General features: G+C 51.9%; 11 protein-coding genes across 11 annotated transcripts; 8 read left to right on the forward strand and 3 right to left on the reverse strand.

The window, feature by feature from the left end:
* Positions 1-631: 631 nt before the first annotated feature.
* Positions 632-2876, reverse strand: BKA58DRAFT_366392 (ATP-dependent RNA helicase DBP3). The gene is made up of 2 exons (XM_046168889.1): positions 1107-2876; positions 632-1051 (listed from the first exon to the last, which is right to left on the reverse strand). The coding sequence occupies exons 1-2, from the start codon at positions 2771-2773 to the stop codon at positions 898-900; spliced, it is 1821 nt and encodes a 606-aa protein (XP_046021689.1). The 5' UTR covers positions 2774-2876; the 3' UTR covers positions 632-897.
* A 70-nt stretch (positions 2877-2946) lies between these two features.
* Positions 2947-5918, forward strand: BKA58DRAFT_344318 (transcription factor IIIC subunit delta N-term-domain-containing protein). Its single transcript, XM_046168396.1, has 2 exons — positions 2947-3253; positions 3311-5918. Exons 1-2 carry the CDS (start codon positions 3146-3148, stop codon positions 5720-5722), a joined length of 2520 nt encoding a protein of 839 aa, XP_046021690.1. The 5' UTR covers positions 2947-3145; the 3' UTR covers positions 5723-5918.
* Positions 5919-6985: 1067 nt separating this feature from the next.
* Positions 6986-7683, reverse strand: BKA58DRAFT_322674 (ctr copper transporter family protein-like protein; the record flags this gene model as incomplete). Its single annotated transcript, XM_046167865.1, has 2 exons — positions 6986-7519; positions 7588-7683. 2 exons carry the CDS (start codon positions 7681-7683, stop codon positions 6986-6988), a joined length of 630 nt encoding a protein of 209 aa, XP_046021691.1.
* A 2405-nt stretch (positions 7684-10088) lies between these two features.
* On the forward strand, positions 10089-11652 carry BKA58DRAFT_404565 (major facilitator superfamily domain-containing protein; the record flags this gene model as incomplete). Its single annotated transcript, XM_046171849.1, has 2 exons — positions 10089-10427; positions 10477-11652. 2 exons carry the CDS (start codon positions 10089-10091, stop codon positions 11650-11652), a joined length of 1515 nt encoding a protein of 504 aa, XP_046021692.1.
* Positions 11653-12056: 404 nt separating this feature from the next.
* On the forward strand, positions 12057-13119 carry BKA58DRAFT_390725 (thioredoxin-like protein). Its single transcript, XM_046170853.1, has 2 exons — positions 12057-12244; positions 12303-13119. The coding sequence occupies exons 1-2, from the start codon at positions 12202-12204 to the stop codon at positions 12917-12919; spliced, it is 660 nt and encodes a 219-aa protein (XP_046021693.1). The 5' UTR covers positions 12057-12201; the 3' UTR covers positions 12920-13119.
* Positions 13078-17156, forward strand: BKA58DRAFT_231820 (Fusaric acid resistance protein-like-domain-containing protein). Its single transcript, XM_046166500.1, has 4 exons — positions 13078-13497; positions 13551-14948; positions 14994-16473; positions 16525-17156. The coding sequence occupies exons 1-4, from the start codon at positions 13444-13446 to the stop codon at positions 16785-16787; spliced, it is 3195 nt and encodes a 1064-aa protein (XP_046021694.1). The 5' UTR covers positions 13078-13443; the 3' UTR covers positions 16788-17156.
* Positions 17157-17457: 301 nt separating this feature from the next.
* BKA58DRAFT_390728 (60S ribosomal protein L19) lies at positions 17458-18701 on the forward strand. The gene is made up of 4 exons (XM_046170854.1): positions 17458-17527; positions 17717-17986; positions 18086-18236; positions 18306-18701. Coding segments are annotated over exons 1-4 (573 nt in total). The 5' UTR covers positions 17458-17525; the 3' UTR covers positions 18456-18701.
* Positions 18702-18813: 112 nt separating this feature from the next.
* Positions 18814-20248, reverse strand: BKA58DRAFT_231896 (transcription factor spt3). Its single transcript, XM_046166501.1, has 2 exons — positions 18951-20248; positions 18814-18902 (listed from the first exon to the last, which is right to left on the reverse strand). The coding sequence occupies exons 1-2, from the start codon at positions 19995-19997 to the stop codon at positions 18897-18899; spliced, it is 1053 nt and encodes a 350-aa protein (XP_046021696.1). The 5' UTR covers positions 19998-20248; the 3' UTR covers positions 18814-18896.
* Positions 20249-20839: 591 nt separating this feature from the next.
* On the forward strand, positions 20840-21806 carry BKA58DRAFT_322616 (diphthine synthase-like protein; the record flags this gene model as incomplete). Its single annotated transcript, XM_046167860.1, has 3 exons — positions 20840-20974; positions 21034-21158; positions 21206-21806. The coding sequence occupies 3 exons, from the start codon at positions 20840-20842 to the stop codon at positions 21804-21806; spliced, it is 861 nt and encodes a 286-aa protein (XP_046021697.1).
* A 2232-nt stretch (positions 21807-24038) lies between these two features.
* BKA58DRAFT_390736 (Six-hairpin glycosidase-like protein) lies at positions 24039-26613 on the forward strand. The gene is made up of 3 exons (XM_046170855.1): positions 24039-24537; positions 24597-26302; positions 26355-26613. The coding sequence occupies exons 1-3, from the start codon at positions 24234-24236 to the stop codon at positions 26559-26561; spliced, it is 2217 nt and encodes a 738-aa protein (XP_046021698.1). The 5' UTR covers positions 24039-24233; the 3' UTR covers positions 26562-26613.
* A 445-nt stretch (positions 26614-27058) lies between these two features.
* BKA58DRAFT_413632 (uncharacterized protein) lies at positions 27059-27391 on the forward strand (the record flags this gene model as incomplete). Its single annotated transcript, XM_046172436.1, has 1 exon — positions 27059-27391. The coding sequence occupies one exon, from the start codon at positions 27059-27061 to the stop codon at positions 27389-27391; it is 333 nt and encodes a 110-aa protein (XP_046021699.1).
* Between the last annotated feature and the right edge of the window lie 160 nt (positions 27392-27551).

Below are 27551 nucleotides of genomic sequence, written 5' to 3' on the forward strand. Positions count from 1 at the left end.
TGCCCGCAAACCTCCTCGCCGAATCCCCTTACACACGGCGAACACACTACCTCACCGCGGTGAAGCGTGATTAACTCCCCTCGGGCTCTAGTTCACCAATCCCACCCAGAAGACTGGGCCTCTGTAGCTCACTCCGGGGATCTGATTGGCCGCCTAGCTATTTGTCCGAACTATAGTCGGCGACCACATTCGGCGAAGTACCACTCGTCGACTTTGACGCTTTTTTTTTCGCCTGCGCACGCGGGTCTAGTCTGCGGGTGCGGCGTATGTTAGAACCTATAGTACGGGTCCGTTGCCGAGCCATGTACATGGTGAGGATTTTTGGGTCGGTGTATGGATTTAGGTCTCCCGTGGAGTGGCATGTGGAGGGTCAGTGTGGGCTTTCGGCGGGAATGGAAGCGTAGTGCATTGGGTAGGCGTGTTGCTACACTGCTATGGCGGTCGGTTGGCGCATGTGGATACATGCGTATTTGAGATTCACGATGGTAGCTAAGAACAAGTGCACGGTATGATGATGTGGCTGAAGCCGCCTTCTCGTGTGCACCTGAAGACATGCAGGCTCGGAAATCGTACGATTGTTCAGACGGCACGGTAGAGTCAGAAGCCACAAGACAGGGGATTCGCTTCTCATGCACAAGATGAAACCGTTCCCCACGAAGAGTGAGGTATTGTGCAAGCTAATCAGATCTCTACTAATCAAAATCGCGATCTACAACAATGTACACTACCGGAACTTTTGCTTTGCATGATCCGAAACGCCTCCGCTAGACAAATGGTTCTAGGTTTAAAAGTCGATCTTCGCGCTGCAGCTGTAGCCTACGGCATCTACTTCGCCGACCAGCTTTGTTACGGGATGCCGAAGTCCGCTTTTGACAACACACATTAGACCCATACGACCTAATCAAAAGTAATCTTAGTAGCGGCCTTGGAGTCCCCGGTGTCTTTGTAGAAGGCGCCGTATGCACCGTGCTCCTTCTTTTTGACAGTTGTACCGAACTTCATCAACTCTTCGGGTACGGGCTGGTTCGCTGCCTTGAGAACATTGATCAACCTAATAATAGCGTTAGTGGGTTGAGATAGTGCAGACAAACGCAAGGAGTACTCACGATCCGGAGAGTGCTTTGTCGTGTTCCGTGAAAAGCGTGATCGCCAAACCCTCCTTTCCGGCACGACCCGTCCTACCAATTCTGTGAACGTAGTCCTCCGCTGTCAAAGGGAACGTGACATTGATGACGAGTTTCACCGCGGGGATGTCGAGACCTCGTGCAGCAACATCCGTCGCCACGAGGAGGGGCACATGTCCTTCTTTGAACGCCGCCAGTGAGGCGCTGCGCCTTTCTTGGCTCAGGTCGCCGTGGATTCCACCCACGCGGAAGCCCTGCCTGCGGATGAAGTCCTCGATGCGCATTGCTTCCTTCTTGTACAGGCAGAAGACGAGGATACGATCGTCCTTGTTCTTGCCAGATTGGTACTGTCTAAGTAACTGCAGCAGACGCTGCTCTTTGCCACGGGGATCGACAACCTCGACGAGCTGCTTGATGCGCACATTAGCGCGGAGCTCGCCAGACTGGTTGTCGCCGATTGTGATTCTGACCGGCGAGTTCATGAAGGTGGACGCAAGATCCCGAACAGAAGGCGGCCACGTAGCAGTAAACATAAGGGTCTGGCGCTTCTTGGGCGTCTGCGAGATGATTTGCCGAATTGCTTCTTCGAAACCCTTATCAAGCATGCGGTCGGCTTCGTCAAGTACTACGTACTCGGCTTTGCTGAGATCTGCTGAGCCATCGCCAATTAGGTCATTCAAACGACCGGGCGTAGCGACCACGATGTGCGCCTTCTTGCAAGCGGCAACCTGAGGGTCTTTTGGCACACCACCGTACACGCAGACTACAGATAGTCCAGCTGGTGTCGCCAACGCTACCAACTGATCGTAGATCTGAACAGCCAGCTCACGCGTAGGTGAGACAATGACAGCCTTGACACCCTTCCGTTCGTTCTTGGGTAACGCAGCGATGTAGCGCACACAGGGCACACCAAACGCGAGTGTCTTGCCGGAACCCGTCTCCGCAACACCGACCATATCTCTGCCTGAGAGCAAGTATGGCCAGACTGCTGCTTGTATAGGTGTAGGAGCGCTGAACTTGGCGAAGAAGGCGCGTTGCGCATCGTCGACAGGGAGGTACTTGAAGTTCAGGATGGGACGGAGCTTGCGAGCGGCAGGTTTGGGGTCTTGGATAGCCATCGTGTTCTTGGCGAGGAAGGCATCGACCTCCGACTGGGGAAGCTGGGTCAGCTCTTTGCTCTCTACATAGTCTCCCGATTCGACGGTGGCTGCGCTCGTTGTGGTTTCGACCGGTGCAGGCTTGGAGGAGGGTACAGGCTCGGTAGCTTCGCCCTTGGCCAATGCCTTCAGGCGCTTCTTCTCTGCCTTTCGCGCAGCCTTTTCTGCCGCCTTGATGGCTTCCTCGTTCTCTTCCGCAGTCTGGCCATTGGGCTCGTCTGAATCGGCACCCGCGGCAACCTTCAGCGCTTTTTTCGCTTCTTTAGCCGCCTTCTTTGCTTTCTTCGCTGCCTTACGCTCGGCCTTTGACAGTTTCGATTCGTCTTCCGAGTCCTCTACAGCCTGCGCATCGCCATTCGTCTCGATCGCATCCGCTGCAGGTGTCTTGCTGAGCTTCTTGCTCTTGTCCTTCTTGCTCTTCTTCCTTGAAAGTTCGGGAACGGTGGTCGCGCCGTCTTCAGTGACGACGTCAGAGATCGGTCTTTTGCCCATCTTGTTGGTTGGCAATGCTTCGTGTGGAGAAGTTGAGAAGGATGGCGGAAAAATCACTTTTTCGTCGGCGGTCGGTACCAGCACTATCGATAAGTCCCACACTAGTCCTAAAACGCTCAACGCGATCCTGCGCCAGCAAATCTCGCGTGTTCGATGCTTCCCACGTCCCTGCGCGTTCGCGAAGTGGCATGTGAAAGTTTCAGTCTTTGTATGCCAAAATCGTCAATTCCAGACCTTTTGCGCTCTCTATGTCAAGGCTTCTCGGGTTTTCGCGCTAGTCGAAACCTTTTTACGATCTCCCTCACCACAGTGAGCCATGACCAGAACAACTAGACAACAGGGACCACTTATCTCGAGACTTGATGCGCGATCATGGCGGACGTGACAGTGCTGAGATGCTGGCCAGCCTGCGTCGATGCGATCGATTGGTCTCCCGACGGCATCATTGCACTAGCGTCGGATGAGCGCGTAGAGCTGCTTGTGAGTACCTTTCTGTGCATATACTCATACGAGACCTCTTCGTTAATGGCTGGATAGTTTCCGAACACTGTCGATTTCGAACGGGATCAAGTTCTGCCGCAATGGCAGCATGTACCTCTCAAGGTACCTTTGTTCTCAACCGATGAGCTCCCACTGAAAGAACCTGCGCCAACATCCAACTACTCCATCGGGGAAGAAATCTCTAACAGCGCTCCCATCAGCATCGCATGGTCACCGCCCGGGATTTCCAAACATCGAAAGTGCGCGCTTGCTGCTCTCACCGCAAATTTGACGCTGTCCCTCTGGTCAGCAGAGGGCAAGCCACAAGATGAGACAAGTTGGGGCCGCCGACTGATCATCAACGATGCCCTCGTTGACCACTTCGGAGACTGGGACGATGAACCTAGCCACGTAGTGGACGATTCCAAGGAACGACTGCGGTCGAGAGGCCGCATTCGAGCGTTCGCATGGGCACCCGCTCTGCCTTGCCCAGGACCGGATGGTGTTGTCGGTACCCACTTGGTATACGGCCCACACATGCTAGTTGTCTCTGATGACGATAATCACCTCGTGTTTCTCAAGGTTGAATCACCGACCTCCTCCTTAGGAGCTGAGCCAGACTGGAGGGCAGACGTGCTAACACATGAGTCTTTTGCATTGTCTTCGGAGACGATCTTCCCGCAACCTAATGTCTTCGAAGACATGATCCAACAACAAAGATACATATCGCATATTGCCTGGAGTCCTTGGATCATGCGCGAAGGATGTTATTATTCCGTACTGGTATACGCTACGAATGAGGATGTACGGGCGCAGACTATCACGTACAACACTGGGCGGATAGACTTGCAACAAGAAGTCGTCTATGCAGATTACGAAATGCGGTATGACGGCCCGATGAAATGGTTTCACCGAGTCGAAGATGGAGATAGATTAAAGCTTGCACTCTTCACAAATACGGGACTAGTATATCTAACGATATCCGCTCTTGACGCTTCTATTATCGAAAGGAGCACGCATGATCTGGACGGGCGATGGGATCCGGTTTCAGGCCTTGTTTGGGATACGACTGGCGCCACAACTCCTCGTCTCCATATCAGCTCTCTGCTATCGACCCTCCACAGTCCAACTGCTATCCTTGAGCAGACTCCTGATGGGCTCAAAAGCCTTGATGTCCCAGAATGGCGGGAGAGAATCGGAAACAACCTGGCACTGTTTAGTGTAAAGAATGGGCTCAAAGGCAATAGCAGGGCCAAGGTATGGGGTCTCACGAGATCTCCGCTAGGCGACTTCATTGCGGCATGCAACAGCGTACATCCTTCCGATATGATCGAGTACGGTATTCCGGCTGACCGTAGTGGCGCCGTGGCTATCAGCTCTCTGCGACCTGGCAGTCGTTCACGAGATATCTTTCCAAAAGAGAATGTGACCGCAGAAGGAATTATGTACAGTCTCAAGAAGTTGGCAGAAGAAGTTATCGAGGATACTGATGACATGCCTGCACTCGCGGATGAGATGGTTGGAAAGCTAGTCGAGGCTTACACAGCTCCTCTTGTCTGTGAGATGAGCGCGACCACATCAGTAGCATACTCTGATGTCAACGATCTCGACTCTTTGATTAAAGAATTCAAGTCGAATGCTTTCCTTGAATCACCTACACTGAAGGATCGCTACACCATCCTCGTGTCTGAAGCCTACAAGACACAAATCAATAAGGAGCTGCCAAAGACTCTGATTGCGTATCGTCTCGCAGTGACCTTGCAACAGCTCCCTTTATCGCTCTCGCACACTACTTTCAGCGCAGAAATTCGCGCGCATCACAAACAACTCGTCACATTGATCAACATGGTCATGCGCTATGGTGACACATCCGAGTCCTTGCCCGCAGACAAAAGTTCGGAGCACCAAAGCGCATCAAGAGTTGGAACCGCTACTAATGGAAGCAGCATCACAGCAAATCAAACTCCAGCAGTTCCAATAGCAGATACGTGCGATTTCTGCTCCGCATCTATACCGTTCGCAGACCCACGCTCAGCAACGTGCACCAACGGACATGTGTTTCCTAGGTGCGGACTCAGTTTTCTCGCTATCCAAGCACCCGGCATCACCAAGTACTGTGGTATATGCAGCACCCCATTCTTGAGCGACGAGTTCGTCACCGCCCAAGAATATACAGACAGCAACAAAAGCGTCGACGCTGGAGATAACACCGCCATGACAGCTGTGATAAGAGGCGATGAGGTATCGGAGGGAAGGGAGGAGAGCAGTGATCCGTTGAACGAGGTGGATGAAGAGGGTTTCAGCGACCAAGAAGGACGCGAGCAAGCAATGGTTGTGGATCAAGAAAGCGACGACTCCGACGATGAAGATGATCTGTACGAACAAAAGGAACTTCCCGTCACGCTGGCACGGGTACTATTCCTTGCATGCGACGTCTGCATATACTGCGGTGGCAAATTTATTGGTTGACCAAGACAGGTCCAGTTTCATAATCCGGCCCAAAGGCTTCATGTACTTATGTTCGTAGTAGCGAAGAAATTCCCTGCCAGACTCCCTCTTCTTTACACAAACGCGCTCTATCTATTAACATGGTCTGACCAGGTATGACATGACAGTCCAACTAAACATCTCAAGATGTTGGAACCCGGAAACGTTCAAGACGCTGATGTCTCTTATCGCGGGACGGAAAAGGGCACAAGGCCCGAATACGATCTGAACCCACGGTCGGGATCCCTTGGCACCCATCCGCACAAACTACGCACCTCCACTTTTCTCCCTCGGCAAGCCCTGGCAGTTTCTAGAAGCCAGGCTAGACCAACCGCACAAGTCTCTCAGTCCCCCGCGCAACCCGGCGACCAACCGCACAATGTACGCAAGATAAGTGGGAGCCAATAGCACAAAACGCGTGCACGCGGCTAAACTTTCCAACGGAGCTATCGACCACTGAGGCCAAAGCTTACAGTCAATCATGCTACAAACACAGTGGGATGCGGGGCAAAGCTCGTGGAGCACATGAATGGGAGCCGCCGCTGACGGGGTTTCCGCAGGGAAGAGGTGGCGTGAAAGGCCCTGCGTTTGGTCGTATTGCCGCACAAGTCGCGCAGGCTTCAGGTATATAAGAGGTTAGTTGCTGGCTCTCTGCTGCTTACTCCTACATCACAACAATCAAGTCAATCTTACAAGCCAACTCACATCCAATTACACAAACTCACTTTTCCACAAACCAATCACCCATCTTCAGCCATCAACATGAAGGGTAACTGCGGATGTGCTTCTGGTAGCTGCAACTGCGGCTCCACCTGCACTTGCGATGGCTGCCCCGTACGCTATACCACGTCCTTGTTTTGAACACGATTCTGACTGTTCTCCAGGGCAAATAAGCCATTCGATCGTCACATTGATGGCGTGCGATGAACACGAGACTGTGGGTGCCATTATGACACCTTCACGCGCGACATCCATGCTGACATTCTGCAGACGATCTTGCAAACTATGTTCCATATGGAGTCTACGAAGACAATTGTTACGGGTGGATTTTGAGAGGCGTGCGATGATTAGGGGATGAGGGGAGTTCGGCGGCTCAAGAGATACCACATAGGACAATCAATCACTTCATTACAATAACCCATGTTCATTATGATACTGCCTTTCTTGAACAATTTGTTATCATCGCTAAATCCTCAAGTATATCCAAGCCATGTAGTCTACCCTGACAGACCTCTACGTTCCATGCTACCCACAGCAAACTGTGGCGTTTTCCTGCATACGATCCTCGCCCCCGCTGCTTACGTTGAAGCTCTCCCACCCGAAGATGAAGTATCCCAAATACGCACCGATGAAGATGCAGATGATAAAGTACCCGTTGTAATACATCGCCAACAACATGACGAAATAAGCCACAGCAAATGCGGCCATGTGCAACGCCGCCCTAATCGCCTGTTGTAGAATGCTTGGTCGGAACTTGCTCGTCGTCGCAGCCATGGCGCCACAAGCAGCTGGTGATGTTGTAGCAGCAGGATGCTTAGTCGTGCTGTCGTTCGCGTTCGATGAGGAGGAGGAAAAGGAGCCGATCGCCGAGGAAGCAAGTGTCTTGGAGTGTTGCAGAACGATGTAGCGATCGTATTCTTTGGCCGCGCGCCGGAGAAATTCGAGGACGATGACGAGTAGGATTACTCCAATGCAGGAGCCGGCGAACATGGCTTTTGAGCGTACGTGCCAGGATTCTGCGATGAAGCATGTGTCGATTACATTCCAGTTCCACAGCATCTACGAGATGGATTGTTAGCTAAGGGTCTCTCTCTCCTGGTTGCGAGAACGCACAGGATAGAACTTACACTAATCTTACATCCGCCCATCATGCCGGCCATATCCATCTCGCCTGAGGAAGTAGCCATTGGCGCCATACCAGTAGCAGATGGTGCCATGGACATGCCCGACATGGCCATACCAGTGCTGGTCGGAGCCATCGACATATTCATATCCATAGACATGATTGCTTGTACCTGCATGGAAAGTAGTGAGAAAAGAGTCCAAAGTTATATCGCAGCGACTGCAATCAAAGCACGGCCTACCAGAGATTTCTTTGAAACAGCGGAGTGAATGAATATGAGTGGTAAGAGATACGGGTGGTGTGAGAGTAAGGTTGAGCAAGTTATGAGCAGATTTCCCCGGCGTGATCTTGAATGGAAGCGGCAACCACCTAAAAGATTCACACTCCAAACGCGGAAGATTTGACGAACAAAGAAGTCTGAAACTTGGGTGGGAACAGCCACAAGTGATATTTTCGGAGAACGAACGTGAAATCAAGGCGGTTATAATGTTCTCTCGTGGTGCAGGTTCCTGCTCATGGAATTAGTGGCACGGAAACCCTTCTCACGCCCGTTCCCACGCGGTACCTGGGGTCCTACAAACGGTCCCACCGCGTGCCAATCTTGCAGCATGACTACCAATCGCCATATCAATCTACCACGCCACCATATGATGCAGGAATAGACCCGCTCACCCATGTGTTGATGGTCGTTGAGACTCCAAGAGCAAGGACGGGCTGCAGGGCGCTATACCGAGATAGGTTTAGATGGTGAGCGAAGTGAGAAGGTTTCCAAGGTTTTGAGCAGATTTCGCGCCTTCATCCGCATCCTGCGTGATTACGACAAGACGATGCTGCGCGGCAGGCGTTGAAGTTCGGGACGATGTTGGATAACATGCAGGTCGTGGTTGTTTGTTGGTAAAGCGAAGGGGGAACGGGCCGCTTATGTCGCATGTGTTGGGACTGCAGCTTACAGGCAGAGCACTCTTTAGCCAACGTGCGATAAATTAATTTTCGTTGCAAGCGCAGTTGATTTCTGTGTGGTGGTGACCCGGCGGTTTGGTTGTGGGGCTCGAAAGACGAATGAAAACAGGGTTTAGGAAGGCTGCATGAACATGCGATGTTGGATGCAACGACAGATCGATCATTGATCGGAGCGTAGATATACGTGCGGTTGTATCAATACTCTAAGCTTCTCAACATTGCGAGATGCTTGTCTTCGGGAGATCGGTTGGAGGGCAACCATGAACTTGGGCCAATGGGCTTACGTGCGTTGCATCGCTTCGGAGTAGTTGGCTGGGTAAACATGCGTTGACGGTGTTGGTATGACAGTATATCAGCAGAAGACGTTTCCAGGTATACTCTTGCTGTTATCTGTTGATACCCCCCTGGTAATCTTCAGACGTATTGCATGTTTGTTGCATCATCCGCACAACATATATGCACAACCCGCTGCAATGTCGTATCAAAGCCTACAGTGACTCTCGATGGGGCCCAGATAGGTGGAAGCTTCGACAGCGCTTGGCCCATCACAGTGACGACATCCAATCCGTGTCCGGATATTCTATTCTGCCACTGTCGGCGTCCAAGAGGACTTGCCGGCCCTCATTGTGCATCATAGAGCACATTCATGTGCTGTGAATATGTATGAATAGAAAACAAAAGCCAGGCACATTGACGCATAAACATGAGGGCCCTACGATTGCGACTGAACCAAGCGAAGCAGAGAGACAAATGGCACGAGCTTCCGCCACCTATTATTCTCAGTGCACTCACCGACATGCACGTCCTGGCACCTGGGATGATCCGAATCGATGGAAGAGGCTGTGGCTACTGCAACCTTCTTTGCGCTAGGATATCTGGTAACAACGGCGTCTTCATGCGTAGATTGGGGCGGCCGCCATATCTATGCATACTACGCGACGCAGTATCAAGAGTTGGATGCACACGCAATGAAGATGACTCCACATGATACATCTAGCACATTTCAGCATGTGCATTCGCGATCACACGTACAAAAAACCCCGTGTCTACTGCCAGACTATAAGTCGGGTCATTCTGACGAGTCATAGTGTCGGGTCGATCTGTCGGGCCATTGTGTCGGACATTCTCCAACACCAACAATGACGCGCCCTTAGAACGATCCGCAACTGGCAGGCCCTGAGGCAAGAACAGCGGGGTATATGACGATGCGGATGTGGCGTGGGATGCGGCTCAGCATCTCTCTGGTGGTAACCTGACCGCAGCGGAGACGCAAATACTGCCTTTAAGCCAGGGCGGCTCCTCATGAGCAGTGCAGGAAGCAGGACTATGCCACGACCTGTCAAACGCAACGCAACGGCTCCCGGGACAAGGCTTTATACCTTGCAGTTCAGCGCTGCTCGTCATCGGCACATAGAACGCTCCGAACATTGGGCAATCTAGGTTTGACGTCGCCGTAAATATCCGTCTTGTCTGTTTTCTTGAGTTCCAAGAACGCTCCTCGTCGAGCGTTCATCACATCGTATTGTTTACTTCTCTTCTTTTGCCATGCGTTCCCCAATCAACTTCGTGAAGGATCGCCATAATGGCCGGTATCGTGAGAGCATCGATAGCGATGACTACCCTTTAGCACAACCCAGGAGGGAAATTGAGCAACCACCAATGAATGGTCCTACTGCTCTTCCATCGCTGCCAGACCCGTACTCGGCTTTCTCAGTGAATCGCAGAAGGTTCATCTTGGGTGTCGTTACAGCAGCAGGCTTCTTTGGACCACTATGCGGAGCGGTTTACTTACCGTCTCTGAAGATATTCGAAAAGATCTTCAAAGCATCAGAAACTGCGGTAAACGGTACAGTCTCAATGTACATGATGGTGTTCGCCATTGCCGTGAGTCAATCGTTCCGGTTGCTCGAACTGCAAAACTAACACTGCATAGCCTCTCTTCGGTGCTGCTGCCTCGGATCTAGGCGGAAGGAAAACAGTGTACATGGTCGGACTCGGCAGCTTCCTCTTCGCAAATACCTTGCTTGCTGTGCTGCCACCGCATATCGCGGAACTGTACATCCTTCGTGTCTTTCAGGCTTTCGGATCATGTATCGTCTTCTCTGTCGGAGCCGGTACCATTGCTGATATTACTGAGCCTGCCAAACGTGGCACTGCTTTAGCATGGTTTTTGATGGGACCTCAGCTTGGCCCTGTCCTTGGTCCACTTATTGGTGGTGCACTGGCGGACGAGAGTAGATGGCGATGGATATTCGGCTTCCTTTCAATCGCAAGTTTTCCGGTATATCTCCTCATCGTCTTCTGTACGCCAGAGACACTGCGGTCACTGGTGGGTAACGGCGCACCTGTCGCGAACCAGCCTTGGTTTTCGATGCCCAAATTCCGGACAAAGCCTTGTACAGACTCGAGAGCTCCGAAAGCTCCCCGTCCTACTCCTCGAAAGTTCCTGCATCTTCTTAAATACCCTCCACATTTGATCGTTTCCTTCAACGGAGCTTTCCAATTTGCTGGGCTTTATGCCATCTTCATCTCATTTGCCACAATTTGGCAGGAAGGCTACGGCTGGACGGCAGCAGAGACTGGATATGCCTATATATGTCCTGGCATTGCGATGTTCGTCGCTTCGATGGTCGTCGGTCGACTTTCCGATTGGATGCGAAAGAGGGCTCTTGCGAAGAGTTCTACTGGCAAAGTTGCACCTGAGCGAAGAATTACCATCCAGATTTTCGGCTTCGTCATCGCTGCGGCTGGAAAGATCATGTTCGGATGGTTCGCGCTCGCTCGCTTTCACCCTGCAGCGGTCCTCTTCTGTACGGCTCTGGCTGCAATCGGCATGTCTATCATCTTTGTCACCAGCACATCCTTCCAGACCGAATGCGATCCAGGACAGGCAGCTAGTCTCGTGGCTTTGGCAGGATTCATGCGCAACATGGCTGCCGCGATCTCCTCGCTGATCATGGCCAGTATTCTTGATGCAATGGGTTGGGGTTGGGCGTTCACCGGTCTGGGAATCATAGATCTCCTCTGCATACCAGGAATCATACTAATCATTTTCCGTGGTCCGAAGTTTCGACAGGAGTTGGAACGCGGACAAGAGCCAAGGAAATAGGTGACTGGGTGGCAGACCTTGCGTGGGCCAGACACAAACTGTTGCTGTTTGTCTTGACAGCTATGAGCGACGACTTGTCTTTAAGCATAGCGCGGCGTTAGTGGAGATTTTAGTTTGTATATTGATATGATACCAAAGGACACGGAATTGGATCTCATGTCGAGCCAAATGGCAGGGACTACTGCGTTCATTCTGTAACCATATGAGCTACGAGACGACAATAATCAATCCAGAAGATTTTGATGAGCATTCTGACGACGAACGACTAGTGAGTAGCTGTGGCGGTGTCGATGCGCTGTCAAAATGCGCACGCAGTCGAATGTAGATGTGATGGAAGAGATCGCGGTGTTCTAGAATAACCTCGGAAGCGGCTGGAAGGGCGAGTTTGGCCGATCATCGCGACATCCACCTCCACCATCCCATTTGTCAGCAGCACTCGCCATCCATGTATGTATAAAGAGCAAGCAGCCTGGCAGCGATGACATCACTTCAGCAGCGAAATCGATCTCGCACAACTTCATCGTGGCGTTTAGAGCAAGTTTACGCAAGATGACCAACTTCAAGGTGGACATCGTCAGCGACACCGTATGCCGTAAGTTTTTCGAAACAACACATAACATACTATGTATTCGGTACTGACCAAGTGATAGCATGGTGCTACGTGGGAAAGAAGCGTTTGGAAAAGGGTATCGCGGCCTACAAGGAGAAGCACCCGGACTCCAATGACACTTTTTCAACCAGCTGGTACCCCTTCTACCTCAATCCTGATGCGCCAAAGAGTGCCGACAAGCAACAACTGTACGAGTCGAAATTTGGCAAAGAGCGCACAGCAATGATGCAAGAGCGACTCTCGCAGATTGGCAAAGACGAGGGCATCAACTTCAAGTACGGCGGCAAGACTGGAAACACACGCGATTCACACCGACTTGTGCAACTTGGAAAGACCAAGGGCCCGCAGATGCAGACTCGCGTAATCGAAGAGCTCTTCGCCGCGTATTTCGAGAATGAGAAGGACATTACGACCCAGGAGATCCTTACCGAGGCTGGAGTCAAGGCCGGGCTTGATGAGAAAGAGATTAAGGATTGGTTGGAGACAGGCAAAGGAGGACCTGAAGTTGACAAGGAAGTGCAGCAGGCGCGCCGACAACAGATTACAGGCGTTCCCAACTTTACCATTAACGATCAGTTTGAGATTGGAGGTGCGCAGGAACCTGAGGCTTTTGTTCAGTTGTTTGAGCGGTTGAAGAGGCAAGAGGGTAACCTATAGGTGGTTTGATGTACAATACCCATCCGCGAATGTAAACTTCTACGTTTTCTCCAGAATACAGCATGAACTGTGACGATATGAATAAGAGGGAAGTTGGTGTATCGGATTATCAATGTGTAAGCAGCCTGGGATGAAGGAAATGCGAGTTCTGGTGTCGCGGTCCGTCGTATCGCTCCGATGACGAACTCGTGGACACATGCCGCTAGTCTTCACCTCGGCAACTGCACCTCAGCATTGTCACGCGTATTCTCCATTACACTCTTACGACACCTCGACAGCGGTGGTCGCGAGTACTAACGCTACCAGCCTCATTCCTCATGGTGCGCGGGTAGTACAGTATGTAAGCACCGATCGAAGTGCTACGTGGGTGGCTGTGGCGGTTAGCGCCAGTGCCATCGATCTGGGCATCTGCAGGGTTCACGACCAACAATCACCAAGACGCGCTTGGACGGCGCATCTCTCACAGCTACTTCATTCGCCATGTCCTAGACTCCGATTAGAGTATACGGTCTACGACCTCTCCGATGGCTAACGATGCTCCGCAAACCCCGGCTGAGCGCCGCTTCCTGCGGCCCAGCGTAAGTCGCGTCTCTATACACTCTACAAACAATGCGCTGACCACAACCTATAGCTACGCAGCGCGACCATGGTCCAGCCCAAGACTGGCGAACGCATCAAGAAATCCTTCACTCTACGAAGATCCCAACACCGCCCGACCGAATCGTCCGAGTTCCTACTTGCGCCAGGCCAATACGATGCTGAGAGACACCGGGAGATGGGAAGAGTCGAGCTTGCGAAGGTGACGCTTACGAACAAATGTCGACAAGGCTACGCATATGCGACGAGTCCTACTGGGATTGGCATCATGAAGTGCTCATTGGCCTATGTCCTCGGATCGTTGGCGACGTTCGTACCAGCAATCGCAGGATTATTGGGCAAGAATGATGGAAAACACATAGTCGCGACTATCACTGTGTACTTTCACCCAGCTCGCTCAGCCGGTAGCATGCTAGAGGCTGTCATTTTGGCTTTCGCCGCCTTTCTATACGCCGCCTTCGTATCCTTCTCCAGCATGGCCGTGTCCGCTTACTTTGGGAACCATGATCTGCTAGTTCTTGGGCATGTGATCGTGCTCATTGTATTCTGTGGAGGAGGTTTAGGGCTTGTTGGATGGACAAAGCAGAAGCTCGGCAACCCACTGGTCAACGTGGCTTGCTCGCTGACATCGCTCGCTCTAATCACAATCCTGACCAAGGAGGGAGCTGTGCAGGCAGCCAAGTTCTCTTACGTCAAAGTCTGGCAGGTTCTGAAGATGATCATCATGGGCTGTTCCGCCTCAGCACTCGTATCACTTCTCGTACAACCAAAGTCGGCGCGCAACGAATTCCGCGATACCTTTATTCAGTCTACCGATGCCATGGCCGAGATGCTGAACAATATCACCATGAGCTTCCTTTCCGGTGCCGAATCAGACCTCAAGAGCGAATCATATGTTGAAGCATCCAATAAGAGCCAGTCAACCTTCAAAACTCTCGTAAAGAACTTGGGAGAAGCGAAGTTTGAGCATTACGCGCTGGGTACTGAGGAAGAGTACAGAATTCACGCAAAACTAGTCAAATGTCTGGAAAAACTCATGCAGAGCTGTGGTGGACTGAGGAGCGCTGCCGAAACCCAATTTACACTGTTGGCGCAATCGGAGACCGAGCCCAGCGCCAGCGGAACGTCGCAACAATCAATACCCGCTAATGGAACGGTAACGTCGTCGATATTTTCGGACCATACGATGTCCTTCAGCCCTCCGCAAATGTCTCCCAGTCTCAGCCATACTGAGAGGCGAACCAGCATCCTTGCATCTATCGACGAGCTGCCGGAAAGTTCCCAAGCATCTGCATATCCCTCAGCAGCTGGATCCGACGACGAGTCCACTCCGAACAAGAAGAAATCTACCCAAGTCGCGAACCTTTTGCAGTCAAACCTCACGCCTGCTGACATGTTCTCGGTGTTCATTGCTAGCTTGGGACCACCAATGGTATGTTTGGAAGTCGTAGTCTGCCCATTGTGCTAACACCAGTAGAAATCTCTGGCGTATACGCTACGCGAAGTTCTTTCTGAACTGCCTTTTGGACCCGGGCCCGAGTACAATATGGCCATCAACGAGCACTTTCGCCACAGTCTAGTCGATGCCAAGGCCCTCTTCTCAGACGCACGTCGGGAAGCCCTCTCTGCTGTCTACAAGAACAAGATACCAACGAGGACCAGCTCTGCAGCGATTGCAGCAGACTTTGAGGAGGTTGCCGCAAGCTGTGGGTACTTTAGTTCGTCGCTGTTAGACTTCGCTGAAGACATGGTTTCGTTCCTTGATATCCTTGAAGAGTTGAAAGCTAATGTCAATCGCTACCCGCGGCAAAAAACCTACAACTGGTTGAAATTCTGGCAGCGTGGGCGCAAGAAGGACAAGGCGGGAGACAGTCCTGAGGAGGCCTATCTTGTTGATGAGACAGACGCCCACACACCAGGAGGATCGCGTGAGATCCATAACCCCATCTACCGGAAGTCGACCCGTGGAGACCCATATAAGCCGGAGAACGAGCAGCCACTTTCATACCGCGTCTGGACATCATTGGCTGTCTTTAGAAGAGACGACCTCAAATACGCCGTCAAGGTTGGCATTGGCGCTGTCCTCTACGCCATGTGGTCCTTTATCCAGTCGACTCGAGGATTCTACGGTCACTGGCGTGGCGAGTGGGGCTTGTTATCGTACATGTTAGTGTGCTCGATGACCATCGGCGCCTCCAATACTACCGGTTTCCAACGTTTTGCTGGTACATGTCTCGGAGCTATACTGGCAATCGCCGCATGGATCGCTGCTGACGAGCACGCCTTTGTCTTGGGTTTCTTGGGCTGGGTGATCTCTCTGTTTTGCTTTTACATCATCGTTGGAAAAGGCAAAGGACCTATGGGTCGCTTCATCCTACTGACCTATAATCTCTCTGCACTTTACGCATACTCGCTCTCTGTCAAGGACGATGATGATGACGACGATGAGGGTGGTATCTCGCCCGAGATCTGGGAGATTGTACTGCATCGTGTGGTCGCGGTTATGGTTGGATGCATATGGGGCATCATAGTGACGAGAGTCATCTGGCCCATCTCAGCGCGCCGTAAGGTCAAGAAAGGCACGTCTCTACTATGGCTTAAGATGGGCTTGATTTGGAAACGTGGACCTCTGAAGACCCTACTCGAAGCCAACGAACGCACAAGCCGGACGTACACTTACATGTCCGAACGGGAAGAGCTGGAACTCCGCCGGTACCTTTCTCATCTGGACACGCTGCGAGCATCAGCCGCCGCAGAGTTCGAGCTCAAGGGCCCGTTCCCAGACAAGAGCTTCAAAGTCATTCTAGGCGCAACTAGTCGTATCTTGGATAGTTTCCATGCTATGAACGTCGTCATACTCAAAGATGTCAAGGCCTCCGAGGGCGAGAAGGAGGTCTTGAGGTATACCAAGAAAGAGTGGACAGACCTGAGTTGGCGCATCAGTCATCTCTTCTCTGGTGAGTCATACCTAACAAGCTTCGTCAAGTACACCTGCTAATCATACACAGTCATGGCATCCTCAATGAAGTTAGCATACCCGCTCAATGACGTCTTGCCTAATATCGAACACACGCGGGATCGACTACTAGCGAAGGTCTTTGAGTTCCGACAGAGCGGACTGGGGAAGGTCATCGCCAATGATGAAGATTACGAGTTGCTGTACGCGTACGCATTGGTGACTGGGCAGCTTGCGCATGATCTCAATATCATCGGCCAGGAGATTGAGAAGCTGTACGGTGTCTTGAGTGAGGAGGACCTGAAGTTACAGTAGATACACCATGCACGGAATCGCTGTTTCTCGCGATATATTTACCTTGTTTGTTTGAAGCAGGACACGCTTCTGGGCTTGTGATGTGTCTATTGATTGCCACTGCCTAGTGTCCGCGGTAATAACGCAGACGCATGAGTTAGCTTGTGATGATCCTAAATGAGTCACCATGATAGTTGCATCACACCTCGCAGCATAGTGGCCTAGGCATCGATAATTCTGTGCGTCATCCATCGTCGATGCCAATACCGCTTCATGCGCGTTGTCGGGTGACGTGCTCCCCAAGCTCACCAGAACTTGTCCGATAATGAGCTGCGACTCCATCGGTCTACTGATAGAAATAAGCTTTGGAGCCATCTGTCGTTGACTCACGGGTAATTGTGCCTAATGTACGCATCTAGCGATCGCGAAACGTTGCCACACAGCTGATCTTGGTACTGTAAAATTCCGGCGTTGAACTTCCCAGACATGAGAGCGATGGTCCTGTTCTGTAATTAGACAGAAATTCTACACGCGCTACTTTGTAGCTTTCATAACGCATTAACGGTAACCTTCGTTTTGAATGGTGCATTGAGGTTGTTGGTGTCTGGGGTCAGGATCGTAAAACGACTAGTGGCCGACACGTGATGAGCTTGGCGCTCTAAGCGATCACGCGCACCTGCCCAGGTCGGATCCTCAATATTCTGCGAACGTCTTGCCGCGACTCTCGATACTAACCTCCAGGACAACCAACCCGTCAAAATGTAAGGAAAACCGATTGCATACCCTCAGCATTGCTCCCAAGAGCACTTACGCATCTACAACCACGTCGCCGACTCGCAGTGGTGCTCAGCAGGCGCTCACGACGTGGCGAACCCCTCTTTTCACGATAGCACTTTCCATCGCCTACGACCGTACAATTGATCAAAATGCTGACGGAGCGTGTTTCACAGGGTCAACCTCCGCACTCAGAAGCGCCTCGCGGCCTCCGTGGTCGGTTGCGGAAAGCGCAAGATCTGGCTCGACCCCAACGAGACCAGCGAAATCGCCAACGCCAACTCCCGCCAGACCGTCCGCAAGCTCGTCCAGGATGGCCTCATCATCCGCAAGCCCGTCACCATGCACTCGCGTGCCCGCGCCCGGGAGCTGACCGCCGCTCGACGAATTGGCCGACACCGTGGTTTCGGTAAGAGGAAGGGTACCAAGGACGCTCGTATGCCAAGGTACGCAATCACGATGCCGCTTCTGCAATGGACTCAAGGGAGATTCATTGTGGGAAGTGAGGGATGAAGGAGACTGTTTGCTGATGCGGATGCCTATAGCCAAATCGTCTGGATGCGCCGTCTCCGTGTCCTCCGCCGTCTCCTCGTCAAGTACCGTGCCGCCGGAAAGATCGACAAGCACCTCTACCACGAGCTCTACCTCCTGTCCAAGGGTAACACCTTCAAGCACAAGCGTGCTCTCGTTGAACACGTACGTCCGCCATGACATCATGACTATGTCAAACCCCGCTCCATGCTCGGCTACTGACCTGCATCGTAGATCCACAAGGCCAAGGCTGAGAAGGCCCGCGAGAGGGCTATCCAGGAAGAGATGGACGCCAAGCGTGCGAAGACCAAGGCGGCGAGGGAGAGGAGGCAGGAGCGTGTCCAGCAGAAGCGTCAAGCTCAGTTTGGCGACGATGCGGAGTAAACACGGGATATCATGATGAACACCTGGCGTGGGTCTTTTCAAGGTTAAAGGAGGGCGTCAATCTCCTTTTTATCTGGGCATATGCGGTCATGTTTCATGTTACGTCTGTGAAGGACTCTTCTCTCCATGCATACTCGACCGACAAGGCTGCCCTCACTCTGATCACCGATGCTATGAGTGTACCAAAAAGGATATGCGCATCGGAATTAGAAACCAGTAGTCAAACTTGGAGTTGGTCTGCTTTCATGCATTGTTTGTGGAGATTACGTTGGTGATGCTTGCTTGAATGGTTCTCATTCGCATTGCTGGAAGTACCCCAGATTACCCAATTCCCATGACACGGACGCCATACACCCTGCTGCCTGCTCAGGGTATCAAACAACTAAAGCGCCTTATCCAAACACCTTGTGCAGAGCCAACCTTGGTCGTATCGCTATGCCTTTAGATCTGGATCCCGTTAGCACATATTCTCATCCGTTGCATGTTGTTACTCACCAGCTTTAGTGCGGCCCTATGCACGTTCCTCGTGAAGTTGAGCATAGCCTTAGCCTTGTTGTTCCCCCTCTGCAGCCGCCTGTAACCCTCCTGCACATGATTCGGCTGTACGGGCTCCCTCGCCTCCTCCGGCGGATCAAACAGACCGCGCTCTCTCTTCCTCTTGAGCCTATTCTGCTCACCGCCATGATTCTTCTTGTACAAATCCTCTGCATCCTTGACCTTGAGCGCCTCCTCTGTAAGCGTCTGGACAATCTCAAACGTCAAGAAACCCAAGATGTCGATAATGTCATCGGAAGGTTTGGAATCAGTAATGAGACCGAACCCAGCCCATTCTTTGAAACGCTTGCCTTTGCGATAGGTGAAGGAAGCTTGGCGGCAGTCAGACCAGTGGACGTACTCCTCCCTCGTCATGTCCTTGGTACGTTCATCTGCATTCTTGAGGCGTTGGAGGGTAGCGTAATTCATTTCCTCTTCTTCCTCGTCTTCAACGTCGTCTTTTTGCGGTGGAAATTCAGTGAAGAAGGAATGCACGTCCCAGACTAGATCAACTTTTGCGCGCTTGGCTTTCTTCGAGGCGTCGACGGGGGCTGCGCCGGGGCCACCTGCTCCTACGACGCCGGCGGCTATGTCTGCATCTCCGGCTCCGACGTCTGCACCGCCGTCGCCGCCTTTGTCGTCGGAGTCTTTGACGGAGCGGCGGACGTCTTTCCATTGGAGGAAGTGGCGTAGGCGGGAGATTTTGGCCCGGTCGTGTCGGATTAGCATGAAGAGGTCGTCTGTGGATATGGATTTGCTGCCGCGGCGTGTGGCTAGGGCTGTGCATTCTCGTAGCATGTGCTGCACTTGGTCTTGGACGATTGATTCGATCAGGGTGGTTGTTTCGGGTGATGGTTCGCCGGTTTCGCCGGAGACGAACATCATCTGTGGGATCGTTAGATTCAGGCCGACGTCGAAGTCAACGTCGAATGGAAGCAGAGCTTCTGGAGATGCGGGCCGAGACATTGGGGGCGAAGAAAGTGCAGGGAACGATGTGGTGAAGGTCATGGTAGTGGCCTCCTGCTGTGTGGTTGGGGGGAGAGATGTGAGTCAAAGAAATGTGTGGGTGGTACAAGTGCTGGGAGCATCTTGTGGGTGGGCTTTTTTTGGGAGCTCGCTTGTGTCTTTGCTAGATGGGATGGAGTGGGAAATGTGATGATTGTAGGTGAAGTGGAGTAGGGGCCATGTTGGCTGTCCTTCTGAAACGTGATCGTAGATGAACGACAAGAACCACATTCCACGTGTAGTGCATGAACATCGATATGGTGCAAGGGAAATTTTCAGAGTCTTCGAATGACTTGATAGAAATGTGAAGTGGTGCTTGGGTATGCGCATCTAAAAGCGTCCTCTTATATAGGAAAGAATGTGTAGGTCGATCATAGTAAAGGCAGCCTGGGTCAGCCCAAACTTTCAAAACTCCGTCTCTTTCTTGTCTTAAGTGTTAAAGGAAAATCATGAGAAGAGCACGAGAAGGAGATGCAATTAACTAACCTGTTGGATCTCCGTCCGATACTTGGCCATCTTATCCTTGTCCGACATGGTGCCTTACTCCGTCGCCCAAAGGCTCCTATAATCATACAAAGCGCGTCGCCAACTTCTTACAGCTATACAAAACAGAGAGTCGAACACAAGAGGCGTGGGGCGCGGCGAGGAATGTGAATGGAGTCTGGGGATGGAACGCGGTTTGCGGTCTACTAGCGTGATTCCAGACGATGCCTGATGCGACAGCACGGGTTGGCCCGGGCACGCTCAGCCCTACCACATGCAAATCATCCGCCCCGCTCGACTTTTTGTCAATTTGGCGACCAACCCCACCACGACTTTCACCCCACGCGTCACAACTGCCCATCATGCTGTATCTCGTGGGTCTCGGCTTGGCGGATGAGAAGGACATCACTGTCAAAGGTCTGGATATCGTGAAGAAGGCAGAGCGCGTCTACCTCGAAGCGTACACGGCCGTGCTGCTGGTGGAGAAGGATGTGCTTGTGAGTTGAAGATACGATTGATGGGCGAGGCACTGGGAAACTAATTATCACGGCAGTAGGAAGCTTTCTATGGCCGCGAAGTCATCATAGCCGACCGCGAAATGGTCGAGTCGTCCAGCGACGATATCCTCAAAGATGCCGATAAAGTCGACGTCGCATTCCTCGTTGTAGGCGATCCATTCGGGTATGATCCTCTATGAATACATACGACGCCTTTCTAATACCCAACAGAGCGACCACACACACCGACCTCGTCCTCCGCGCCCGCGAACTCTCGATCCCCACCCGCTCCATTCCCAACGCCAGCATCCTGACCTCGATTGGCACAACCGGTCTGCAACTCTACAATTTCGGGCAAACAGTCTCCATGGTCTTCTTCCTTGACAACTGGAAGCCAGCTTCCTTCTACGACCGCATCAAGGAGAACGTCTCCATCGGCCTACACACGCTCGTCCTCCTCGACATCAAGGTCAAGGAACAGAGTCTAGAGAACATGGCGCGCGGACGCAAGATCTACGAGCCGCCGCGGTATATGACTGTTGCGCAGTGCGCGCAGCAGATGCTAGAGATTGAGGAGGATGTCAAGCAGGAGGGTGCTTATACCAAGGAGAGTCTGGCTGTGGGCGTTGCGCGGGTTGGTGCTGAAGATGAGAAGATTGTTGCGGGCACGTTGGCACAGCTATGTGAAGCGGATCTGGGAAAGCCGCTGCATAGTCTGGTGCTGCTTGGTCGACGGACACACGACCTTGAGAGGGATTTTCTCGAGGAGTTCGCTGTGGATAAGGAGAAGTTCAGGGAGGTGTGGAAGAGGGACTATGAGGGCAAGCAATGAGCTGATCCGCGTGCTGTCGCCTCTGCGGGCTACTGACATGTAGCAGTACGCGGAATCGCTTAGACGTAGCTCTTATTTTGATGTTTCACCAAAATCCAATGTCAACATTGCATGGAGAAATAATGGACAGCGCTCTGAAGACCACTTCCGTGCCCATACCCTAAACCTTGGCTCTCCCTTCTGGTATAAATTTCGTCTTTCGATTTGATTCTATCTTTCCATACTTTCTCAAGCCAAGGAATCCAAAGTTGTACCGACTACGTTCCATGACCTGTATCCCAAAAGATTCCTTCACAACTTTCATTTCGGACTGAGAGCCAAAAACGCTCCTAATCCGTACAGCACGTTGCTTCCTCCAAATATTCCACGAAAACATGCCAACAAAACCTGGATTCACCAATACGATGTGGATCTTCCTCCCCTGCAACTTTTCATCATCGCAAATGTTGAGCGAATTCGAAACACCCAAACAAAAACGGCACATCAACTCTTGCATGTCTGCTTGTTGCGGCACGGCCTCTCGTTCACGAAGGTTCGCCTTTCTCGTCTTCCAAGCACACGACTCGGTTGTATTCCCATCAATTCAAAACATGAAACCGTGATCCTATGTGAAGTTGTCTTCCAAAAATGATTTATCAATGGTCCATGTCTGCGCTGTTCGCTCGCAAGTTCTGATCACATGTCGTATACATGTGTTTTCCTGTTCCTTTTCCGTCGTTCCAGTTCTCCATGTATTCGACCTTGTATCGTCTTTGCATCTAGATCTCCTCTTCAAAGACTGTCTTCATCGTTACGATACAATTCTCCAACTCCTGCTCTTGTAACGGGTGAAAGGCCAAGCATGACCTGAAGTCGTGCTCCGGAAATGGCTCTTGTGAAAGGAAGATTTTGGTATTTCCAGACAGCTTCCAGTCTCGTTGCGTGACTCCCTTTGGATCTACATATCCGATCGACACTGTTCTCAAAAGTGTATTCCGCCACCATCCATCAGCGCTCATCTGCATGATAAGAGTCGTATCTTTACGGGCATGAACCGCAAGTGCCACGATCTTGCGCATGATCCAACAGTCACATGTATGTATACTTTTCTTCTGCACAAGCGAAGGCCAGATCATCCGGATAGTAAAGGCGTCATGTTCTGCGCAGATATAAGCGATCATACGCCAACATCTGTCTGTAATGAAATCTCGTACAAGAAGGGTACGGTGTTCCCATACGGTGATCTCCTGGAGATGACTATGGAGGGTCTTGGGAACATCTTCGAGGAAGTTCAATAGGTTAAGTGGACCGTATGCAAAACCTGTGTTGTTACCACATACAACGATGTTCTCCGTCTCTTTCTTCAGCTACCAGCAAACATGTTTGAGCTGGTTGGTCTCCATGGCCGTCTCGAGACTCTTTCCGAGTTGTGCTGCATACCAATCTTGCTCGCGCTCTTTTTTGGAAGGTCTCTTTCCATGACAGGGACCGCGTAGAAGCGGAATATTCCGGAGTTGTTAGATGGTTCTTCGCGGCATAATACTCCGCGTGAACCCGTAAGAGTGTATTTGTAGATGGTGTTTCTGAGCTCGGCGGGAAGTTGGAAGAAATGGCAGGTGCCATCCGGAGAGGGTCGGCTTGGATCCATGATGTCTTTGCAGCGATTCGGAGGGGCGGAGTCTTGCTTGTGTTGGGTCGAGAAGTCAATGTATTGAGACGTGGGGATATTGAGATGTTGAAAGTTATGATGCTTTTGAGGCGCGCGCATCGTATTTTTATATCGCCCGGCACTTGACTCACAGAGCTGAGATGTCATCCTTTGGTTGCCGTCCAATGGTACCTTGGTACTGCGTCGACGCATCCAGTTCTGCATTGCAAAAGTATCTATCAGAAGAGATATCGTTAAAATCAGCGAAAAGCTCTTTCCCAATACCAAATAGTAGTCTCTTTCACTTCGACTGCCCTGCAAAGCTGAACGCAGAACCGAAGTATCAATGAGTCCATCGTACGAGGCGTCGCCAGCCGAACTGCACCTGAAATTTCCTGTTCAAGTTCAATACCCAAATTCTGAGCGACGAAATGATGGTTGGAAAGTTGAAGTAGTATTGGTAGGCTAGAAGGCTAACCGTAGCGTTACTACGATTCTTAGCTTGATGCTAAGCGACATGTAGGGTTGGAAGTGTCTCCACGAATATATTCTAGAACACTTCGTGATGTGCGGGATTGATGCAGATGCTAGCTGCCCGCGCATCCGCCTGAGTGAAGGTAGAAGTTGCGAGGTCGAGCCCTTGACAGGTAAGAGCGTCTGACGTCACAGCACTGTCATCCATTGGCCGAGGCGACCACAAAGCATCACCATGATCTGTACAACTTAATCGGCCCGCTTCTATTCTTCCGCTTGCAGCAGTATTCACAAAGATCCAATCATTCTGGACTAGCGCACTGACAATGTCCAAACCTACCGACGCCACAGTAGATTCCGGCTCGCCCGGTAAGCGGCTTCTCCAGGATGTCATCAATACAACCTCCACTCGCACGCCTTTACCGTTGGATAGAAATAGCGGTACTGAACTGTATCGACAACACAGTCACAAGGAAGAGAACATGCAAAACCCAAAGATGAAGAGGGTCGCATCAAAACCGCAGACCTCCAGCTCAAGACGCTCGGCGAACGGCTACATGCCCATAGAAGACTATGGGCTGATTGGAAACATGAGAACTTGTGCCATGGTCGCAACAGACGGAGGAATCGGTATGTAAATCCTGCGAAGCGCATGTCCAACACACACTGACTTTGTACACCTGCTCCAGATTACATGTGTTGGCCTTACTTCGACTCCCCGTCTGTCTTCTGTCGGATTCTGGATATGGAAAAGGGCGGCCACTTCAGCATAGGACCCACCGGCGACGACACATGTACGACTAAACAGCAGTATCTGCCTGCGAGCAATATTCTTCAAACACGCTACCTGAAGGAGGAGGGTGTCATGAACATCGTGGACTTCTTTCCTAGACCGAACGACAAGAACTGGGACGAAAAGTATCATGCGAACGTACTCGCGAGTAACCATACAGGAAGCGTACCAGAACGTCCCGATCTGAAGAAATGGCTAGTCAGGCGGGTAGAATGTATGCGGGGCAAAGTTGACGTGTGCGTCGAGGTCTTCCCTGCTTTCAACTACGCGCAGGACAAGCATACTACCGAGATTGTCGACATGGGCAAGACTGCCCAAGGACATTGCCTGCAACGTGTCACATTCAGATCGAAAGACCTCTCCCTGGAGCTCAACGCAACAATCGATTGTGGGGATGAACCCGACGGCGTTTGCCCAAGAGTGGCTTTCGAGAAGTCACCGGAGCCGCAAGACCTGGGCGATGGCGTCACGGCCACTTTCACCTTGAACGAAGGTCAGGCCGTATCCTTTATACTGCGCGATGCGGAAGACCACAGCCCAGACGTCATTGAGACTGAACAAGTCCAAGAGCTGCAGACCAACACCCAGAAATACTGGGCCAGGTGGATAGAGCAGAGCAAGTATACAGGTCGATGGGAAGAGGTGGTTACGAGGAGTCTGCTGATTCTCAAGATGCTGACTTTCGAGCCAAGCGGAGCAATTGTTGCTGCGCCGACATTCTCTCTGCCTGAAGATTTTGGTGGATCGCGAAACTGGGACTATCGCTATTCGTGGGTGCGCGATGCGTCGTTTACCATTTACACCTTTCTCCGGATGGGTATCCGTCACGAGGCTGAAGCCTACATAAGCTACATTTTCCAGCGTGTCAAAGAGGCCAAAGCACGACAGGGAGCCTTGCCAATCATGATGACCATCTGGGGCGGCACAGACATCCCCGAGCTCGAATTACCCCACTTGGAAGGATACAGGGCTAGTCAACCGGTGCGGATCGGCAATGGCGCGGCTTTCCATGTACAGCTGGACATTTACGGAGAGCTGATGGACGGCATCTACCTCGTTAATAGGTTCTCGCGTCCCATCTCGTACGATCAATGGCTCCTGATCCGAGAGATTGCGGACTACGTATGTACTGTCTGGAAAGAGCCAGATATGTCGATCTGGGAAGTTCGCGGCAAGAAGCAGAACTTTGTATACAGCAAGATGATGCTGTGGGTAGCTCTCGATCGAGCATTGCGCCTGGCAGAAAAGCGGAGCTTTCCGTGTCCGCATCGAGCCGAGTGGTACAGAATCCGCGATGAGATTTATGAGGAAGTCATGGAGAAGGGCTACAATACTGACTTGGAGTGCTTCATCCAGAGCTACGAGTCGAATACTATCCTGGATTCGGCAGTCCTGGTTGCGCCTCTGGTCTTCTTCATATCTCCGACTGATCCGCGCTTCCTAAAGACCCTCGACCGTATACTCAAGGCTCCTGAGAAGGGCGGACTGACGAGTACCGGCTTGGTGTACCGGTATAATCACGCCCTGAGCGACGATGGCGTGGGCGGACAAGAGGGCGCTTTTAGCATGTGCACGTTCTGGCTCGTCGAGGCTTTGACCAGGGTAAGCGGTTTGCGTTCCAACACAAAGTTTTGCTTTTTACTGACAACCACAGGCTGGCGCGTACGACGAGAAGTACCTGTTACAGGCGGTAACTATCTTCGAAAACATGCTAAGTTTCGGAAATCATCTGCACATCTTCTCGGAGGAGATTGCGCGTTCGGGGGAGCAGTTGGGCAACACACCACAGGCGTTCAGCCATCTGGCGGTGATTTCAGCGGCATTCAACCTGGACAAGACGTTGACTACGCGACGGAAGTAGAGTGGTATGGACAGTGGTAGCGATAGATGGCAATGCAAACCAGACGCTGAAACGTGCATGCATGTTCTAGATGTGCGCGCTAATCTAACGCACAGGGACGATCGTCAGCTAGCACGTCATGGCTTTCATCGTTCCACAGGCGAAATTCGATCTAATGTCGCTAGCTGGAGAATGCCGTGTCCTTGGAAGGAATGTGTGGCGCCGGCTACCAACCGCCCCTGACGCACGCACTGACTGGCAATCTCCAGGCTGAGCAGCGCAACTTTCAAGGCTTTCCTGCCCTTTGCACCTGGGCACCTCTGGACAACGCACCCCAACCCATCGCCAGCGGGCCATGACATAGCACCCCCATAATATCTTCCTTCACTCTCTACATCTCTACATTCGCTCTCTTCTCGGTCTCTTTTTCGCGTCGTCCACGTACCACACACCCGCCGCCGTCATCAACTGCCCATTAACGCGTCGCAATCCGCGCAATTCTCTCACCACCCGCCATCATGTCGCTTTCATCCACTTCTTCCTCTTCATCCTCCTACAGCGTAACGAACCTTTCCGTTATTGATGAAAAGCTCGAGATGCCACCTCCACCTACAGAACTCCTTGTCAGAGACTTCGGTTGGCCATCAGTTTCTCCGCGCTACCACGGCGACCACACGCAAGAGAGCAACCCCGACTGGGAACACGACCCGCTCGATTGCGAAAAGGCGAAGGCAGAGGCCTTTGAGAAGATGGAGCGAAGCTACGCTCTCTACATGGCCAATCTGGGGAAGAAGCTGCCTGTGCAGAAGAAGAAGGCTACCTGGGCTCGCTTCCTACCCTGGGTGCGTTAATACGCATTATACCGACTGCCCCATGGCATGCACAGCAATGGTTGAACATGGCCATTGAAGGCTTGCAGAGAGGCGCGGTCGCTGCGACACAATCTTCGCAGCGCCTAACCACGACGCCGCCTCGAAGAATTGGATACGCGCTTGCCCGCCGCAAACAAAT

Source organism: Alternaria rosae (genome assembly GCF_020736505.1).
Source record: "Alternaria rosae strain MPI-PUGE-AT-0040 chromosome Unknown BKA58scaffold_9, whole genome shotgun sequence".
In the NCBI taxonomy this organism is placed as follows: Eukaryota; Fungi; Ascomycota; class Dothideomycetes; order Pleosporales; family Pleosporaceae; genus Alternaria; species Alternaria rosae.

Coding starts and splice junctions, on each gene's coding strand:
- BKA58DRAFT_366392 (XM_046168889.1), bottom strand. CDS start 2,773: ATGGGCAAAAGACCGATCTCTGACGTCGTCACTGAAGACGGCGCGACC. Junction 1,052..1,106: donor GACAAAGCACTCTCCGGATC/GTGAGTACTCCT, acceptor CGCTATTATTAG/GTTGATCAATGTTCTCAAGG.
- BKA58DRAFT_344318 (XM_046168396.1), top strand. CDS start 3,146: ATGGCGGACGTGACAGTGCTGAGATGCTGGCCAGCCTGCGTCGATGCG. Junction 3,254..3,310: donor ATGAGCGCGTAGAGCTGCTT/GTGAGTACCTTT, acceptor ATGGCTGGATAG/TTTCCGAACACTGTCGATTT.
- BKA58DRAFT_390725 (XM_046170853.1), top strand. CDS start 12,202: ATGACCAACTTCAAGGTGGACATCGTCAGCGACACCGTATGCC. Junction 12,245..12,302: donor CGTCAGCGACACCGTATGCC/GTAAGTTTTTCG, acceptor ACCAAGTGATAG/CATGGTGCTACGTGGGAAAG.
- BKA58DRAFT_231820 (XM_046166500.1), top strand. CDS start 13,444: ATGGCTAACGATGCTCCGCAAACCCCGGCTGAGCGCCGCTTCCTGCGG. Junction 13,498..13,550: donor GCCGCTTCCTGCGGCCCAGC/GTAAGTCGCGTC, acceptor CACAACCTATAG/CTACGCAGCGCGACCATGGT. Junction 16,474..16,524: donor CATCAGTCATCTCTTCTCTG/GTGAGTCATACC, acceptor AATCATACACAG/TCATGGCATCCTCAATGAAG.
- BKA58DRAFT_390728 (XM_046170854.1), top strand. Junction 17,987..18,085: donor AAGGACGCTCGTATGCCAAG/GTACGCAATCAC, acceptor GGATGCCTATAG/CCAAATCGTCTGGATGCGCC. Junction 18,237..18,305: donor AGCGTGCTCTCGTTGAACAC/GTACGTCCGCCA, acceptor CCTGCATCGTAG/ATCCACAAGGCCAAGGCTGA.
- BKA58DRAFT_231896 (XM_046166501.1), bottom strand. CDS start 19,997: ATGACCTTCACCACATCGTTCCCTGCACTTTCTTCGCCCCCAATGTCT.
- BKA58DRAFT_390736 (XM_046170855.1), top strand. CDS start 24,234: ATGTCCAAACCTACCGACGCCACAGTAGATTCCGGCTCGCCCGGTAAG. Junction 24,538..24,596: donor CGCAACAGACGGAGGAATCG/GTATGTAAATCC, acceptor CACCTGCTCCAG/ATTACATGTGTTGGCCTTAC. Junction 26,303..26,354: donor TCGTCGAGGCTTTGACCAGG/GTAAGCGGTTTG, acceptor TGACAACCACAG/GCTGGCGCGTACGACGAGAA.